Source organism: Trachypithecus francoisi, unplaced genomic scaffold, assembly GCF_009764315.1.
Source record: "Trachypithecus francoisi isolate TF-2019V2 unplaced genomic scaffold, Tfra_2.0 Lachesis_group5, whole genome shotgun sequence".
NCBI lineage: Eukaryota > Metazoa > Chordata > Mammalia > Primates > Cercopithecidae > Trachypithecus > Trachypithecus francoisi.
The window spans coordinates 127,961,160-127,980,625 of NW_022681470.1; the positions used below are offsets into that span (position 1 = coordinate 127,961,160).

At 34.4% G+C, this 19,466-nt stretch overlaps 1 protein-coding gene across 6 annotated transcripts in view; it reads right to left on the reverse strand.

The window, feature by feature from the left end:
- Window positions 1-1,298: 1,298 nt before the first annotated feature.
- Window positions 1,299-19,466, reverse strand: part of FNBP1L (formin binding protein 1 like) — a 100,422-nt gene continuing 82,254 nt past the window's right edge. For 3 of the 6 annotated variants that reach the window (XM_033196638.1, XM_033196641.1, XM_033196640.1), the window contains exons 10-14: window positions 12,073-12,182; window positions 9,252-9,384; window positions 8,786-8,880; window positions 6,511-6,659; window positions 1,299-5,004 (exon numbers count right to left, since the gene is read on the reverse strand). In XM_033196638.1, the coding sequence (XP_033052529.1) occupies window positions 4,826-5,004; window positions 6,511-6,659; window positions 8,786-8,880; window positions 9,252-9,384; window positions 12,073-12,182 (666 nt within the window). In that variant the 3' untranslated portion in view covers window positions 1,299-4,825. Of the gene's footprint in view, window positions 5,005-6,510; window positions 6,660-6,963; window positions 7,126-8,785; window positions 8,881-9,251; window positions 9,385-12,072; window positions 12,183-15,207; window positions 15,223-19,466 lie in introns of those variants that run through there. The other 3 variants (XM_033196643.1, XM_033196639.1, XR_004433714.1) reach the window with 3 other exon arrangements.

Consider the following 19,466-nt stretch of genomic DNA (forward strand, 5'->3'; position numbering starts at 1 on the left):
TCAAGGGTGGTTGTCCAACTTCTCAGAATTTACTCTTCAAAATGTATGTTTGCCAATTCCCCAATCTTTTGGTGCCTCTTATGTTTTCTGTGTTTCCCTAATTCCTGACAGTGACTATCCTCAGGAATACATTGATCCTAGGTATAGGAACTCATAGAAATAAGTTCATTGTTTCTTAGGCATTTTTTTTTTAAACCTAAGCTAATACAAGTTGAGTATCCCAAATTCAAAACTCCAGAATCTGAAACTTTTTGAGCACTGACATGATGCTCAAAGGAAATGCTGACTGGAAAATTCTGGATTTGGGGATTAAGGATGCTCAACTGGTAAGTATTTAGTGCAAATATTTAAAAAAAAAAACAACAACAAAAAAAACGGCAACACTTCTGGTCCCAAGCATTTCAGATAATACTTACAATCTGTTCGTTCTTCAAAATAAAATCCTTTTCAATGAGCCTGGAGAACCTTTTCATTTGTTGTTATTGTTATAAGGACGTTATCTTCTCCTCACAAATAGGATGTGATTTCCCTGATCTTAGTTTCGATAATAAAAGCCTTTTTCATTGTTTTAAGCTCCCCACCCCAAACGTCTGTCCATCTGAAGCTTTAACAATTGCCACTATTTTCCTACTATTTTGTTTTGCGCGTTCCTACTTCCAAACTTGGGACTGATCTCTGAATTTTCATCTCAACAATCACAGCCTCTCCTTGTTCAGCATCTACCCTGAATTTTATTCCCTTTTCTGAGTTTCTAGAAGTTTGCAGTCATAGTTTCACATTTCCATTTTTTAAAAGGGGAATCTTCTGAAATTAGACTTTCTGAAGTTACAGATAATGTGTCACTAATTATGGCAAATGTTCTTCCCATGCTTTGAAATGCCAGGAAGACTTGGGTGATCTAACTGATCAGGAATCAAGCCAGAGCACAGGACATGCTGCCCAGCGTGTAGTGGCTAGACTGGGCTATGAGGTACAGGGAAAGTTCTTATGGATGCAGTGGATAGATGGTGTAAAAGGAAAGTCTATGCAACACAGCTACTGGAGAAGAAAGATAAATCCAAATTATTGCAAGCAATTTAAATTCACTCTAAAGAGACAGTGAACATTTTTTTCCCCTTTAGGAAAGCTTAGAGAAACCAAAATTAGAATAAAATTTCCAAAACTGCTTTGCAAAAAAAACGTTGTCCCACTTACGGAATTTGTCATCTACTCTGTATTACCTGAGACTTGGCACATTCAAGAACAAAATCATCACATCTCTGGTTCACAGAGCAATGAAAGATCACACACTAAACACCTTAACAGGCCAAGAAAAGATTGTTTTATTCCATGAAAATATTCTCAACAGAGAACACTATCTTTAAATGAAGGATTTACCATTAAGAAATCAACATGTGCACAAAAAGAGTAAAAATTACCAAAAAATTAAAGATTTTTTGGGACAATTCACATGTTCAAAATTTAAGAATGATTTAAACTGTGCAAGTACAAATGTCTTTCCTATTATAATAACCCATATACAGGTTGCACTATTCCACGTCAAGGAACTTGCCTCCTACGGAAGCAAATCCTGCTTTTAGAAAAACAAACAGTAGCTTGAAAAGAACAGTTAGTTCTTACAAGATAGTCTTAAACTTTGCCCTCTGTGGCTGTTAGCCAAAAAACCATAAGCACTTCAGGCTTTGTACAGAAGAGAAACACAGCCAGATCACATTTCCTCCTCATTGCTAACCTTCAAAATAAAAATAGCACTAGATTTTAAAACTACTTCACGTAGTCTGTCAGTACTGAATAATGTCACATTATATAAATAACCCTGTAACGAGATTCAATATCTAAACTTTATAGTTTACTAGCTGCAAAGGTAATACACTATATGTCAGCTGTGTAACAGTGGTGACTTGATATTATGAAGGCAGTAACTTTCACACAATTGTCATTCAGCTTTAGTATAACTGGTAGTATGATTCAAATAACACTGGGAAAAAGTTATTAAAGCAGTCACACAGCTTCTAAAATATTGCTTAAAATTCAATAATACACAAACCATTTCACGTTCTTTCTCCCCTCAAAACAGTAAAGAACCAAATTAATGAAGATTCAGCGGTACAAATAACCCCCCACCTGCCCCATCTCCCTATTACAACACCACTAAGAAATTAGTTAAGATACAAGTCATTAACAGAATCACAAATGCGAGGCAGGACACCATGAGCAACAGGAGCACTAACAACAATCCTATTTACAAGTATAAACATACAGAAATTCCATTTTACAAGTAAAAGTGCACATAGATCATTACAAAGTTTCACTAAATTTTATCAGGTTCAAACAAAAGCACCACGTGGAAACAGACTATCATTGTAATTATCAAACATGATCGTCATAACCCCAAATAAAAAGACAATTGGGGGAGGTCCATAAAACTTCTCATAAAAACACTGAGGAAAGTAAAATGGACTTGGACATGTCTTTAGTTTGATGCATAAATTTGAAGATGCACCATTGTATATGGTAGAGCTCTAACAGCCACCTACCGAGGCTACATCGGTAGCTGCAGCACTGCTGCAGAGTTAAAGGAGGTCGCACTGAGCTGACACATAAAGCCCTTTGTGGGATACTGTAGTGGTAGTGTTGGCAATCAACAGATTTAGGCACTCTAGTTTAAGGCAGCATTTGAATGGAAGCAGCTGACTTTTGACAACAGTCCTTTGTCTTGAGGTGGTGAGTATCTTCTGTGTTTATTATGCCAGGATTTCAGTGCTGACTATAGATTCTTCCCAGACTGAGGTGCTGAAGATGTATCACGTTTCAAAGAGTTCTTTCAACTGGGCTGTAGGCTACAGCAGAGATGTTTTCTTTTTCTTATCATAAATACTTCAGGTTCACAGGCTACTTCTTCGTAATGCCAAAACTGGAATGTTTGCAGTGGGGAAGTTATAGCAGTGTGCACAAATACTAGGATGGAAACATTAGTGCTGGAGATGTTTGACAAAGTGATTTGCACTACAAATGTAAAACAAAACAAAGGCTTTGACAAGAACAAGGGAATCTAAAGACATGCCTGAAAAATCTAGCTCAGTCACTCTAGACATGCAACAGGATGTTAAGCAAGCACGGAGGTGGCACAGGCAGACACTGACAGATGGCAAGGATCTGACAGATAGTGGGTCTAAAAGCCAATTAAAACAGAGCTGGGAGGGAAGACAATCCTGTTGGGATGCTAATGTAAGACACATTTTTTGACAGCTCTGCATTCTTTATTGATTAGACAGCAATAAAATAAATAGAAAAATGGTACACTATTGTTGGCTTTTTCTTTTGTAGGAATAACTGTGAACTAGGAACTTAAGGGTTGGTATGATTTTTAAAAACAATGTATGGAAATGCTAATGAAGTTAGTAAAAAATAATCATGTCTACATGCACTCATGCAACTTGCTTCTCTCACTCTCGTTGAGCCTGACAACTCTAATACCCTCCCCCCAAAAGCAGCTGCATGTAACCTCCTTCAACATCTTGCCCATTTCCTCAGAAACCCTCTTCAGGAACCTGCAGTCCAGGAGGAAAAAGAAAAGAACAATTACTGAAGACCTTTGGTAAAACCAAAAGGGGTGTTCAGTTTAAAGTGCCTGTCCCAAATGTCTCTAATCATTTTACAGTCAGCTACTGAAAACACCAGGAGAATTTAAAACATAGGCAAAATTAAAAACCAATCTTACTGCTTCTTCACTTTACTTCCCCACACCACTGACTCAGGGTGTGATCACATAACCAGCACTGCACAATCCTTGACTGCACAGTGTTTCCAACAATGCTTGCTGAAATTAACTGGAAAAATTTATCTATCCTAATAACTAATGATTCAGCTGAAATAACAAAATGCCCTAAAGGGTGGTATACATATCTTCCTTTAACCCAGATAGTCAAAAAGTTTCTCCTTTAAAATTAAAATCTGTCAAAACTTTCCCTCCATTCAACATTTCCTCTATCTTCAAATGTGTATTTTTCTATATAACTATGTATTTTCCTGTGTAACTGCTAAATGCTAAATAATCACTAAAGTGGTATTTCCCAAAAGATATTTTCAAGATGAAACATACAAAGTATAAGATTAGTTTGGAAGGAAGCCTGTAAATTACTGAAAATTACCAGTTAACCTCAAAATATTTTGAGGTCTCAAACAAAATCTCTTTTATTCACCTAAGAGCTAGACCAGGAGATTTTGCAACTCTCTTTAAATCTATTTAAATAGATTATGTGCTACGTGTTTATTTTCTTCCTTTAGGAAACCAAAGTTAAGAAAAGGGAAGAAAATGAAAATGATTTTATTATTTTACCAAATTTCCAACTACTATTTTTCTTCTTGAAAAATGTAGCTACAAATTCAAACTCCTAGAAGAAACCACTCTTTGGGGAGTCGGCTTTCCATGGCATTTCAGAGCAGTTTCACTTATTCAAATTCACTAGAGTCACTGTGTTTTCTGAAGTAAAGGGGGCAGAGAGCATTACTATCCATGAATTCCTGCCCAGTAAGTCAAATTCTATTTGTAAGGCAGAAAAACACAAATCCTTCACACAGACTTAAGCAGGACATAAAGCAAAAGGCATCAATTAAGCTTCACACCAACATTACTCAAACAGTAAAGTGCCACAAAATGTTTCTTGTGGTGATATCCACAAGATCAAGCCTACACTCAGCTCACATAGTGAACAATTAATCTTGGATGCCCTTTAAGTTTTCTTATTTTTTTCAACTGTTGAATGTGTTTTCATTTTATGTTACTCTTCCTATGTCACACACGGCACAAAGGTGCCTGGTTAGTTTAGATATAAGTTACTGCACCTTTACTGTTTTTCTCTAGAGTTACATCTATGTATGACGTGGGAACGTAGCCTTCTTCACCGTTCTGTCTCCGAGCTCTTGTCCATCCGTCACCTTTGTCCTCCTCTATAATGTAGAGAACTTCACCTTCTTTCATTGCTAGAGTACCTTCATTATGTCCTAGATGAGAGTTTTCACAAGCATAATTTAAGCAATGTGATAATTTTTTTTTAAGTTACAAATACAACACACAAAATACAATGAAACCCTATTAGATTTCAATGAATCTGGAACTACTGACTCTCATTAGCAACGTCTCTATTGTGCTTTGTGGCTTACCCAGCACTTTCATATTCATTCTCCCATTTGAGCTGCATAATAAGCCTGCAGGGCTGGATAACATCACCCCCATGTAACAGATGGAAGGTAACGGAGCCACAGTGACATTACATGAGTTGACAAAGTATTCTAATTCCTATGTCACTATTCCAACTCTTTACCCAAATTTTAGTGTCTTACTAGCTAAAACAATTCATTAGGTATGAACTAGGAAAATAGTAACTAGAGAGCAAAAGAGTGGGAAGAAAGAAGGAAAAAATGCCGTTTGAAGGGAGAGCAGAGAGAAATACAGGTTTGACTCTAGAGGTGGTAGAAACAGAACGGCCATACACAACTCTTTTACGCTCTATCCCCAACCACTCCCAACCTGCTTAGCAGTAACAATTTTCACAAGTGAGTGAAATTTAACATGTGCTAAATTACTTCCCTACTCTCTAGATTACATTATAGCAAGTATTTTGTTTTGTTTTGTTTTAGAGATAGGGTCTTACTGCCCAGGCTGGATTCGAACTCCTGGGCTCAAGCAATCCTCCCACCACAGCCTCCCAAGTGTCTGGGACTATAGGCACACTTCACTGCACTTGGCTGCAAGGTCTTAAATTTAATATATTTTCTAATAAGAAGTTACTAGAGACTTTGCTCAATTTTAAACCAACACGAAGTGGGGAGAAAGACCTTAAATCAAGCACCATTTTACAACAGTTTTTTTATGAAAGTGTTACTCAGCTCTCCTGCTAGTTGAGGGAGAGTATTTTTCAGAGTCCAGGAGAAAGAGGAATTAAATATCTGCAGGAGAGGGCCTCAGTGCCTTACTTCCCTTCCAGAGTTTGTTCTTCAACTTTCATGGGGTAAGAGATAGCACAGTCAGTAGCTACTACATTCTCTCCCACTTTCATCTAAACAGGTGGCCTACAGACTCAGTATATGATGATGGCATTCAGCTAACTATGCCTCGTATCTGTCTCTTAATGTTAGTAAGCTACAAGGAAGAACATGAAGTGGCATCCACCAGCATCCCGCTTCCCGGGTTGGGCTACATGTTCAAGATGTCTCAACTTTGTTTAGGACATAACTCTGGTGAAAATTCTGCATTGACCAAAATTGATAATTAATTAATAATCTGTATTAGGATGCTAGTAACGTGGGTAATTTCCTTTTAATTCCATGTATGGAAGAAAAATATCTACATTTATAATACAATTAAAACAAAAGTATGCATACTAAAGAAATGGGATAATTCTCTGACAACGTGTATTACTTAAATAAGGACACTACAGTGAGTGACTTGATGTAAATACTTTTAAAGAACCAGTTTTATCAAATACAATATTATTAAGAAAATCATACCATCAAAAGGGTAGATAGCTTTGCAGTGTCCAATAGCAGGCAAGGGATCATCATCCTCAAATTCATCATCAAACTCACTGTGGTGACCATGCTGTTGGGGTGGCCCACGGACTTCCTGGTTTGCATCATCAGTGTAACTCCCCTCAGGACTGTAAAACAAAAAATTATCTCTGATCAAGAATCATAAACATGAGAATTCTATAGATTATTTATAAATTGATATCCTCAGGATCAATTCCAAAAATTAAATATTAATGACACGGTTTCCACTTAAGCCCTATTTTTTTCAAATGTCGAGTATACAAATTACTTCTAATACAAAATGCTGCTTTGCAGAATTTCCTGAAATAAAAAAATTACAAGATTACAATATTCTAGGCACAAAGTATTATTCAGTAAATACATCTCACTATCACCAGGTCTAGAGATAAAACAGAAAAATGTTCTAGACACTTGTCTTCCATCATCCCAAGTTTATCATCCCAAAATTCCTTAGGGGACCCACGCAGACCCATGTTTAGCTCACACGCTTCAGGTTGAATTGTTTCTATTCTGGATCTGGAATGGCCATCAGAGCAAGCATCTGCATGACCAGTTCACAAGAAGTCCTGTAACCTAATCAGATGTAAGAAATGCACTGAGACTTTTGCTTGGGACTCTTGGAAGAGAACTCACTCTGTCCCTTTTCTACTGGACTCGAACCTGCAGGAATACTCGCTTAGAGCTTTGGAGCCTTAAAATTAAGCCAACACAGTAGAAAGCACAGCTGTGAGGTGGACAGAAATCGAGTCCTGGGGATAACATCTGCGCTCCTAGATCAAGCTCTCCCTAAAGTCAGCCAATGAAGTCCATTTTTGGTTTAAGCCAGAAGGCGTAAAGTATTCGTTCTGTCACTGAAAATTAGAAGATTCTCAACTAAAATAAAACATAAAGTAAATTTCCAACTAATCATGGTAACAGAGAAGTTGGTAACTTAAAAAATCCAAAAAAGCAGGTAATACAAACATAATTTCTCTTAAAATTTTTTAAATCAGAGAAAAATGTTAATAATTTTGCTGAAGAATAATGGAAAATTTTACAGAATTAGATTTTTTTTTTTTTTTTTTTTTTGAGGCGGAGTCTCGCTCTGTCGCCGGACTGGAGTGCAGTGGCCAGATCTCAGCTCACTGCAAGCTCCGCCTCCCGGGTTTATGCCATTCTCCTGCCTCAGCCTCCCGAGTAGCTGGGACTACAGGCGCCCGTCACCTCGCCCGGCTAGTTTTTGTTTTTTTTTTTTTTTTTTTAGTAGAGACGGGGTTTCACCGTGTTAGCCAGGATGGTCTCGATCTCCTGACCTCGTGATCCGCCCGTCTCGGCCTCCCAAAGTGCTGGGATTACAGGCTTGAGCCACCGCGCCCGGCCCAGAATTAGATTTTAACAGTACTTTCAGTAAGCCTGAAGCCAGAGAAATAACACATGCCAAAGAAATTAGATCCTTTTAATCTGAGTTTTACCTAATAACAAAAACCAGTAATTTGTGGGTATCTCTTGACAGATTAAAGATATGTACTCTTTCAAGAAGTCATACTATTATTACCACTATTTACTACTAGGTGCTTTATGTACATTATTTACTTTTATACTAACAAACCTAAAGGGTGGATATTTTAACTCCATTTTATACTTCAGGAAATTGAGATTCAGGGAGCATTAAAAATGAACTTGTTCAGATTACACTATAATTAAGTAGAAAACTAAGAGTTGTTACTAGGCCTCTCACATTCTTCTCTAAGATGAATCCTAATTTGTGGACTTTTATTCTGGAAAAAAAGATATAATATATCAAGAAAGAAATGTCACAGTGGTACAGAAACTTAGAGAAGTGTCTTTTAGAAGCTCTGGTCCAAACTAACAATATGTATTTTTTTTCTTCACAAAACTCTGAGCTATTTGATAGCAAAATTTTTCTTTGGCATAAGCGACCCTAACTCCACTTGAACCTTAGGAAACCTTCCAATGCCTGAGGAGCCTACGCCCTCAGACTGTAGCTCCAAGAATTTTCTATGTTCCTAGCTCTGTGTTTGGATGCATGACAAACTAGGATTGAATAGCAAGATGAACTTTCCTACTTCATCTGTAATTGTCACTAAAGAAAATTACTTAGGTTCAAAAGACTGAGGTTATTAAAAGCCGAACTTGTTAAATTTGGAAGAAAAAAACGAATTGTATAAAGTTTAGGACAAAAGGGTGAGAAAACTTTGGGGAGAAGAAATACAAATAAAATACAAAAAATGACCTTTCTCGTCCCTGTGTTACAAGATGATTTATGTCACTGCTATGTCTTCTGTCTCCTCTCCCACCTGTTTTGCCTTCAACTTCAGAGAGCCACGCCTTAGGAAAAAAATAAGCAAACAACTGAGCTCAATAAATACGTTTAAAAGCTCATAAGTTATACTTCTACATTTAAAATGTGTTTGAGTTTTTATAATTATGTAATTCTTAGAGATGTGAAACCTTTATTCCAAATTGGTCAAATGATCAACTTTATAGCTGATTCAAAAAAACAGTATATTTAATTTTATATAAAGGTCTAAATAAAAAACTTCGAGGAGATTAAATAACACACATCACAATAACACTTTTAGATCATAAACCCTAATATTAAATATAAACATTTGAAGATAATTCTAAGAAAAACAAATCTATCATAACGAAGTTTATAAAAATAATTTATCTTGACAACTGCTGAATAACAACTCTACCTCATTCTTATGAATTTCCATTCGTAGGCGGTCAATGTTATTCATGGTCTCTGCTAATTTAGGCTGCAAACTCCCTGGATCCCCCATTTGTGGATTCTTCTCATATACATCTTTCATTTTGTTGAGTGCATCTCTAAAAAAGAGAAGGAAACCACAGAATTAAATATTAACTTCATATGCTTCCAGATAAAAGAGTTTTATTTGACTCTGGGGACTCGTACGCAGCTTAATCTTAAGTCGAGTCATATCTTTTAAAGTTTGTCTAACACGACCTGATTAAAGACAATTTGCATAAAGGTGATAACATATATAGAGTCAGGTGATAACATATATAGAGTCAGTAATTTATCAAGACAATTGGAATACCAAAAGAGAACAGAGTTCATTTCTTATTTCCTGCTTTCTAAACAAGGAATTTTATTTAGATGTATATGTACAAACACACACACACACACACACACACACACACACATACACACACACAAAATCAAGGGCTGGAATAACATTCTTCAGCTCATCATGTCCCAAATCAAATTCATTATATTCCAACTCAGCCACACTATTCCACAGTGTTCCTTAGCTCATACATCATCATTGTCCTCCCACTCACCTCTGCTAGAAATAGGAATGGCAGCTTTAACTTGCCCCCACCCAAAGTCAGTCATTTGCCAACTCCTCTCAACCTACCTCCTATTCTCTAATCATATCACAATCGGTTATGCCTCAATTAGCTGTCCTTGACTCTAATATCTGACACTACTGACTAACACTCCTCAATACTCTTTTCCTTCATGACCACCTAGAGGGTACATTTTCTTTTTCCTCTTTCTCACCTCTGCTTTCTCACAATCTCCCTCACTGGCTCCTTTCTCCTTCTTTGTTCAACCTTTAAATGTGTATTACATAAAATTCTCGTCTCTTCCTACAGTCTTGTTTGAGGATGATCTCTTAATTGTTTTAATATCATCTATGTTCAGATGATTTTCAAATGCATATCTTCAGACCTCTTTCTCTCCTGAATTCTAGATTCATATTTCTAAACTCAACTGGACACTTCCAATATGGACTTTTCACTTTTCAAAAATCAACATAAACAAAATATTTATCTTTGCCCTAAACTTTTTTCTTATTGTTGCAATTAAATCTATAGTTGCAAGCCGCCTTCTTTTTTTTTTTTTTTTTAAGCTTCCTCCATGTTTTCTCTTCTCCAGCATCCAATCAGGAGAAAAATACAACCTACTTTGGCTTTGAAATGATTCTTTTATCTATTCCTCCTTTCTATTCCCATGGCCATAGCTTAATTTAGGCCCTCAGCATCTCTCACCTGGATTGTTAAAGTCTTCTACCTCCAATCTCTTTCCTATACTATTTACGCTTCATACAGCTTTCAATTATCTTTTAGCACACAGAGCTAATAATGTTACCCCTTCTCTCAGTAACTGGGGACTGTAATACCTACAGAACTCCACAGAAAAGCATTCAGAATTTTTTACAAGTCCTATACTGCTTCATCCTCAACTTCTATTATTATGCTCCACATAATTCTGAACCAAGTCTCTCCGGATTAGCACTCATTCCAGGCCATGGCAAGAACATTAACATTTCTGTGCCTTTATTCTTCTTTTGGACATGGAGATATCTGAGAAAAATTTGAGTCACCAGAGGTAACATTCAGGTTCCAAGCTGAGGTCAAACCAGTAATACTCTGGCCTTTCTGCTTGTATTCTCATATTCTGGACATGTATCCTTTTTGCAGTCTACTCATTTAGTGCAATGTTTCTCACATTTTTGCGCTTTTTGTTGATCTTGGTGTTTAAAATAGTCCCTAAGCATGGCAATGAAATGCTGTCTAGTGTTGTTAAGCAAAAGAAGGACGTAATATTATTACTTACAGAGAAAATACATGTCTTAGATAAGCTTTGTTCAAGCATGAGTTACAGTGCTATCAGAAAAAATTCAAAGTTAATAAATCAACATCACATATGAAATAAGGTGTTTGGGTTGTGTGTCAATCGGCTGACGGAAACATTGTGATCAGTGGCTACCTAGAACCTAACCCTGTATCGGAGAGCAATGTTTCAATATTCCATAATTCAGGGTTCACAGTGACTTTACAGAACATAGCTACTGTGAATGAGAATCAAAAGTATTGCAATATTTCATTACGATTAAGCGCCACTTCACATCTGATACACTAATTCTTAACATCAAAACTTCAATCTCTCATGCTACAATTTAAGCTCCAATTTTATCCTCAGTGAAGATCTAGCAAGTCACCAATTCACTGTAATAACACTTTAATTATCATAAATAATTCTCTATATCCATTAAAAAAAATTAAACTAGAGGACACTTCTTGTAAAAATGAAATAAAAAAGTAAGCCTATGTGAGAACAAATATGAAGCTGTTAGTAATTAAGCACTGTCTGCCAAATGTTTTGCTACATACAAAACAGCCTCAGGTTGCTAATGAAATCAATTCATATATAAAAGCAAAATGAAAATGTATCAAAGTATAAGAGGTGGTTAGTGTTGCTGAAACTACTCTTGATAATAAAACATTGGGAAATTTTTTGCAAATTAATGAAGGCATAAATATACACTATTAGTATCCAATAAAAAATCTGCAACCAAGGAAATTCTCTAACCTATGACAGGGTAACCATAAAAATTTCCAGGGTAGGAGTATAATTTTCTCTCAAAAGATATTTCAATTGGTATATATGATTTTTAAACCTTTTGTATATCATACTCAAGGGTGTCACTCAAAGTAGATCCTAAAATAAGTAATAATGATAGAGAAAACTTAAAGGAATAATACTTTTGGTCTGATTCTTTCTGTAGTTCTCTGTTAAGTTCATCAATGCGCTGCTGTAGTTTTTTACGTCTCTGTTCTGGTGGCAGATGACTGAAATCTTCTAGTGCTGGGCCCTGAAAAGAGAATCTAAATCATTATAACAGACATTTTCAGGAAATGTTATTTTAAAAATATACCTGCTATAAAATAGGAATACATACCAATCTTAAGTTTAATTTCAAATTGGCCTCAAGCAACCCCTTAAAAAAAATCTACACAGATGTGTTTATGCGTAGATGTTAATGAAACAATGTACTGAAGAAAGAGCTCAAATTTCATTCATTTTATAAAACTATGTAACAGAATAGGTAAAATCATACCCAGATACAGATAACCGGTAGGTAGTATCACATTACTTTCCAATCTTGGCAGATTATAATGAATACATGTAAACCTTGTTACAGCAACAACAACAAAATGGAAACACATAACATTTCTTGTCTATACAGGGTATTGTTTTATATATAACATATCACAACATTTCCAAATAAAACCCATTGCCATGACATTCAGAATGTTACAAATGTTCAAACTGAAAATATGAATATAATTAAGAAACTTACCTCACAAAGACAATCTAATGAAATATACTTTAATACTACATACAGTCTTTGAATGACTGATTAAACCATTCAAAACATACCTGGTCATTAAAAACCAAAGACAGAACTATCCACTGAGCAGAAACTATATTTCAACAAGGAGTGTATTTTCAATGAACCTTTTGTAAACCAAATAACATACCTCAGTTGTTACTGAAAGAAGGACAAAATCCTTCTTTAGGAAAGATCCTTGATGTCTGAAAAATTTTTTAAATTTTGATATTCAAGAAACTATGCAATTTAAGAAAAAGTACTAGTATCTAAATGTAAACATCTGATCCAAATGACATCTTTTCCCTTAAATGTTATTTTAATCACTGTTACTTATGTTATTACAGATTACAACAGAACCAATATTAACAACTATTGAATCTATTTAATATAAACCTATATTAATTAAATCTTTATATATACTCCAGAAATTGATGATGCCTGTCACTATTCATTTTCTTTTCAAAATGGTTATTTTAAGAATATTAATATGAGGCCAGGCGCAGTGGCTCACGCCTATAATCCCAACACTTTAGGAGGTTGAGGCGGGTGGATCACCTGAGGTCAGGAGTTTGAGGCCAGCCTGGAGCCTGGCCAACATGATGAAACCCCATATCTACTAAAAATACAATAAATTAGCCAGGCGTGGTGGTGGGCACCTGTAATCCCAGCTACTCAGGAGGCCGAGGCAGGAGAATCACTTGAACCCGGGAGGCAGAGGTTGCAGTGAGCCAAAATCGCGCCACTGCATTCCAACCTGGGAGACAAAAGCGAGACTCCATCTTTAAAAAGAAAAAAAAAAAAAAAGGAAAGAAAAAAGCATATAAATATTCAATTTGTTAAAGTGATGCTAAAAGGAGCTCTCAAAACAAGTACATTCTTGCTCTTTGGGCCTCTTATGCCTGTAACATATGCTAAATAGCTTTATTTCACCATGTGTAAGAATGAGTCACTTACTTTCAGAAAAGAGAAAACTCACTCCTAGGATGAGCTATAATTAAATATAACATTTAATTAATAACAGAATCCCTAGTCTCTTTCCCCAGTGGCCTGTACATTATGGATATTCAACAAGCTTGCTGGAAAAACGCAGGGGATTCTAAGTATTTTTTATTTTTTTTCATTTACCAATCACTAGAAACAAGGATCTCAATCAACCCAATCTGACCTAAATAAATCAACAGTGAAATTTCCTTTGCTGATTTCCTTTAGATTTACTGGTTAATTTGTAACATAAATTTGTCGTATTTTATCTAATTTGGAGTTGAAGGTTTTTTGTAGAGACAGGGTCTCATTCTGTTGCCCACAATGGAATGCAGTTGAGTGATCTTAGCTCTCATGGCTCACTATAGCCTCGAACTCCTGGGCTCAATCAATCCTCCCGCCTTAGCCTCCCAAATAGCTGGGATTACAGACAAGGAGTACAAGTTTTGAAAACTAGTATATATATGCCAAAAATAAACTTCCTAATTTACATTTTTAAAAATATTTCTAAAAATCTTGCAAAATCATTGAATAAGATGAAGAAATGCATGTCAACATACTGTAGGTTTTTTGTTGTTAAAATTATGATAAACTCACAATAACCTACAAGTAAATCTGCCAGAATTCCACGTATCCCTTATCAAACCCTGTTCTCAAATTTATGAACAGTAAATACTGAGGCACTTACATTTTGAACATCCCATTTGATATCAGAACCCTATTCTTACATAGAATATGAGAATTAAACTTAACTTTATTTCCTATGGATGTTCAGAAGACCTCTGGGGCATTTAACAACCTCTCTTACTACAAACGAATTTATAAAAGGCTGATTCCAACAGTGTAAAAAAAGAGTAATCTATTTTTCAATAGTTTCCTACACAATAATTTTGGGGTTAGTTCCTAATGTAGATCCATTAATTTGTTTGAAATAAACATACCAAGGAACATCTCAAACCCCCATATACACCTTCTCTGCCACCGCCCCCGCTGCCTGCCAAACACACACAGGATATTTAGATCATTTGTGCTTCTATTCTCCTTCAATAGTACAGAAGAACCAAGGACTAACTCCATAATGATACTAGTAGGAAATTTTTCTTTCTTTCTGGAAAAATCTAATGATTCTGGTGATAAAACTACAAATCAAATGTATACTTTTTTTAAAGGCTATTAAGTAAAATAATATTTGCTAAATTTTCCTTCTGCATAACAAACTGTGGCTCTACCACGTAATCTTTAAAAAATGTTTAACCACAATTTTACCCTCTTCTGTAACATGACAAGGACTCCATTCAATGACATTTAAGAACTTAATGGGTTGATGACAATTAACCACATTATTTTCTAATCTTATGACATCAAGAGTACTGGCATATGCTGGACTATGAAACTATAAAAAGAAAAAACACACAAGGTGAAAACGTGGGATGTAATTTACCACTTGCTTTGAATTAAACAAAACAATGTTTTGAGATTACTTAATGTTGGCACAGTATATAGATCAGCACATAAGGCTTACCATCTTCACCGACCACTGAATAGTTCAATGGAAAACAGAAAGAAATGGTAAATTATTCACAGGAAACCATAATACAGAAGATGCAATAGCCTATTCTTTTTTACAATACTAAAATAGATCACATACATTTCACAATCCAAACAATTATGCCAGAAAAACCATTTTAAGCACATTTTGGAAAAGCAAATTACTTGCAAAAAAAAAAAAAAAAAAAGCATACACTGATAATGGGCAGATATTTTCTATGTTTAACTAAAACTTAAAAATAAACATTCTATCTGTAATCATGCATTTTCTTTTAAAGTGAATTTTATGTAAGTGGATTTCACTTCTATAGCAGTTTATCCTCAAATTACTAACATTTGAAAGGTTGAATACGAGCTCTAAGATTAGACATTTAAAAAGAAATCTTACGTGATATATTAAAAAAAATAGAATATTCTTTCCAGTGCATTAAAGAAAACACTATTATCTACATTTTTATAGTTCAAAGTACTGTTTGAATTTAAATATACCATGGTTAGGTGAGGGTAACATTTTTACTTTCATTTTAAGATCTTTTTAAATGTAGAGATACCTTAAAAACACATTATTTTCAAAATAGTGAGTTATCCAGATTCAAGTTTCCCATACACATTTCCTAATATATACAAATATATAGGTTGAATTTTGCTTTAAAAATACAGCTTCTATTTTTCAGGTTTTATTTTAAAATCCATATGCTTGAACAACACTAAAAACATAAATTTTTAGAAAATTGATTAAAATGTATTCTTTCTGAAAATATGAAATGACACAGATTCTGAAGAGACCAACCATAGTGCTCTTATACAATAACAATACTTTATATATGTATATATATGTGTGTGTATATATAGATATGAATATGGATATGGATATATCTCCCACATTCTGTGGGTCAGTAGGATTCTCCAACTGGCATAGCATCTATCTAGCATCCCAACTACACACACACACACGGTGACTCAGAATATGCAAAGTTAATCTTCACATTCATCTCAATTGGTGAGCAGCCTCTAAAATTTTTACTTTTCCCTGTTTTCTAAATCATGATGTTTTAAGAGAAGGTGTTGGGGAGATGTCAGGTAAAAAATTCACATTAAAAATATGAATGAATTTTAATAAATAATCTGACAAAAATATCTACCCCTTATCTCTGATGAGTTGGTCACTGCTATGCATTATCTTTCCAAATTAAGTTTAACATTCTTTAGACTGTCAGTATTTTTGAGAAACAAAAACCACAATTTACTTTGCTATGAAAAAATTCCTGGTAAGGAAATAAAAAGGTTTAAAGAAAGATATTCATGGTCTTTCAAAAATGTTATTAAATGAAATTCCATACAGGACAAGCAACAAAACATTTAAAGTATTTGAATTTGACTTATCTGTTGATAATTTTCACCAGCGAAATGTCTAAGTGATGCAAATTATCTTTCCAATTTCTATATTAGTCTTTTAGAGAAAGCATTAAGATAATTACAGCTGAAATATCAAATTTTTTAGCTGTTTGTTAATCTAGTCTTACTATCACAATTGGAAATCTCATAATTAGATTTGGGGATATACAAAACTCAAGTTCTTTGTAAAAATAGTAGACATATATTCTGTGTAAGGTTTTAAACTAATACATGTTCCACACAAAAATATCTTATACTCATATACAATTATATACTCATAAACTAGAAAATTTCATATACTCAACTACATTTAATAAACACAAGAGAGCTAAAAAGGAAATCATTTAGGCAATTAAAATTATTAGGTGTATTTCATTTTACATAGGACAAAATTTCATGAGAACTACTCTGGAGAGATAAAAGCTTAGAAAAAAGTCTCTGAAAGTCTATAAAGTCATAAATAATTCAGAGAGAAAACCTGGACTCACTGCTAATAACTTAAAAAATAGTATCCAATAAAACTCAAAGTTGCAATAGAGTAAAAATTATTAGTTTGTTTTTAAGTAGTTAAGTTCGAGTATATCCTCAAATATCCATTAACAGTTAGAACTTAATGTCACAGAATGAAATTATAGACCTTCCTCCCTCAGAAAAGATCTGCTGATACCACTGTCCAACTCAAAAACACTGGTGTAAGATAACATTTTTCATATCCTTAATTTATATTGGGTTCTGTACACACCAGTTTTTCTTTAAAAAAGGAAAAGAAAAAGAAAGAAAAAAATCGTAATTTTTTAAAAAAGTTATTTAGGAAAAGCAATGTGCAGCAAATATCGCACAAAACAAGAGTTTCTGAACTGAATGAACGGTACAACTCATCAGTTTTAAGAAACCTCTAGACTTGTTCTGTAATCTTTAATAGACTGAAAACTCCATGTAAAAACATAGAAACAGGCTTACTTAAAGCTTACCTCCTTTTTTAAAAATTTTTCTATATTGAAAAAATTCTTAAGTGGGAAAAAAATCTCTATAGGTTAATTTTTGAGATACATATCTAGTAAATACCAAACAGTAATCAAAAGAAAAAAATTTCTCAACCTCAAAGTTGTAATCCACTTTCCTCCCTGCTCTGTCCTCTAAACCCCCAGTTGGTTTGTCATATTTTCTATCTTGCACGCTGCTTTCTTCTTCAGAATGGTAGCCAATAATAAATCTGGGAGGGGATTTCAGCCTTCTAAAACTAGGCCCCTATAAAAATAACTTATGAATATCTATAATCTGTGAAAAACAAATAATAAGCAAATACTTTTTTTACAGTTGTAAAATTCAACCTACAAACTTATTAAAAATAATAATAATAAGGTGACACATATTTAAGCTTCTCTGTCCAGGGCTCATAGCTCTAATTGCCTGAGGTTTTTTTTTTTTTTCTTTTTTTTTTCTTCTTAGAATTACACTTACCTTGCATCTCTATGACTATATGTGAAAAATATGACTATGACTATATAGTGTAAAATATGACTATTTTAACTGGGCCTGGTAGACTCATTATGTAGGATACACAAATGATTACAAAAATGTGACTACTACATGGTAATTTCTCATGATTTATGTAACAACATAATATTTAGTGTAGTCTAAATTGCCAGAAGAGTGGTGGTTCATGCCTGGAATCCCACAACTTTGGGAGGCTGTAGTGGGAAGACTGCTTGAGCCCAGGAGTTTGAGATCAGCCTGGGCAACAACACATCTCTATTAAAAAAATTAAAATTAAAATTAAAAATAAGTAATAAATAAACTGCCATAGGGAAGCAACATGGAAATGAGTTCTAGCCTCGTAACTGAGGCAACAGAAATCCCAAATATGATTTCTCAAAGTCTTTCAAACAAGTCTTCAGAGGTTTTGGAAGTGATTATAGGCATGCCTGTAGTTACAATACAGACTCATCCACGGGGACTTTTCAAAATGTCATCAATTACCTACCATCCACACATAGAATTAGGTAAAATAGATGCAAAGAAGTTCATGTCCTTGAAGGAAAAAAGAATCCCAAAGAAAGACATAACACACTTGGACATTTCTGCTGCATTAGTTACATTAGTTAAGTTTGTCATAATGTTTTAAGGCAACATAGATATAATCTTGTCCCTAAACTAATATGTCTTGTTCCACAGGAGGCCAAAATGCAATTTGAAGACAAAAAGAAAGAAAAATAGAAGGGAAGGAGGAGAAAGAAGAGAGAAGAGAGGAGAAAGGAAGGGAGGGAAGGGTCTAAGAAAGAAGAATGAAACAACCTAGCTTTAGATTATTGTTGTTAGGCTTCTTAGGGCACTGACAGACTGATTTCTCATCTATGGGTTAACAAACCTGTTTTTCAAATCTTTCAACAAATGCTCAAACAAATCTTATAAATGAGTCTAAATTACAGGCTATTAGTATTAAAAGCACACCCTTAAAATCAAACATAAACAAGAAAAATTACCTCACTAACACAGTAAAGTAACACTAATGTATTTATTAGTAGTATAACAGCTGTTGCTAAACAACAGTTTAGTAAACATTACTCAGTGATATCTAGTATTTTTATAGGCTTTACAATTTACAATCTACCTTCTATTATCTCAATTTGATCTACAACAATCTTGATATTTAAAATGCCTATCTTTAATTTTTTTAATTATTGGAAACTGTTTATACATCTGAAAATAAGCAGGGCAATTAAAATTGAACTTGACATTTTATTGTCGACAAAATAATACTTTATAAAATTGGCAGGTGAAGTCAGCACTGGTGACAAATTATTACAAGAGTAACTCCAGTGACAAATTACTGAAAGT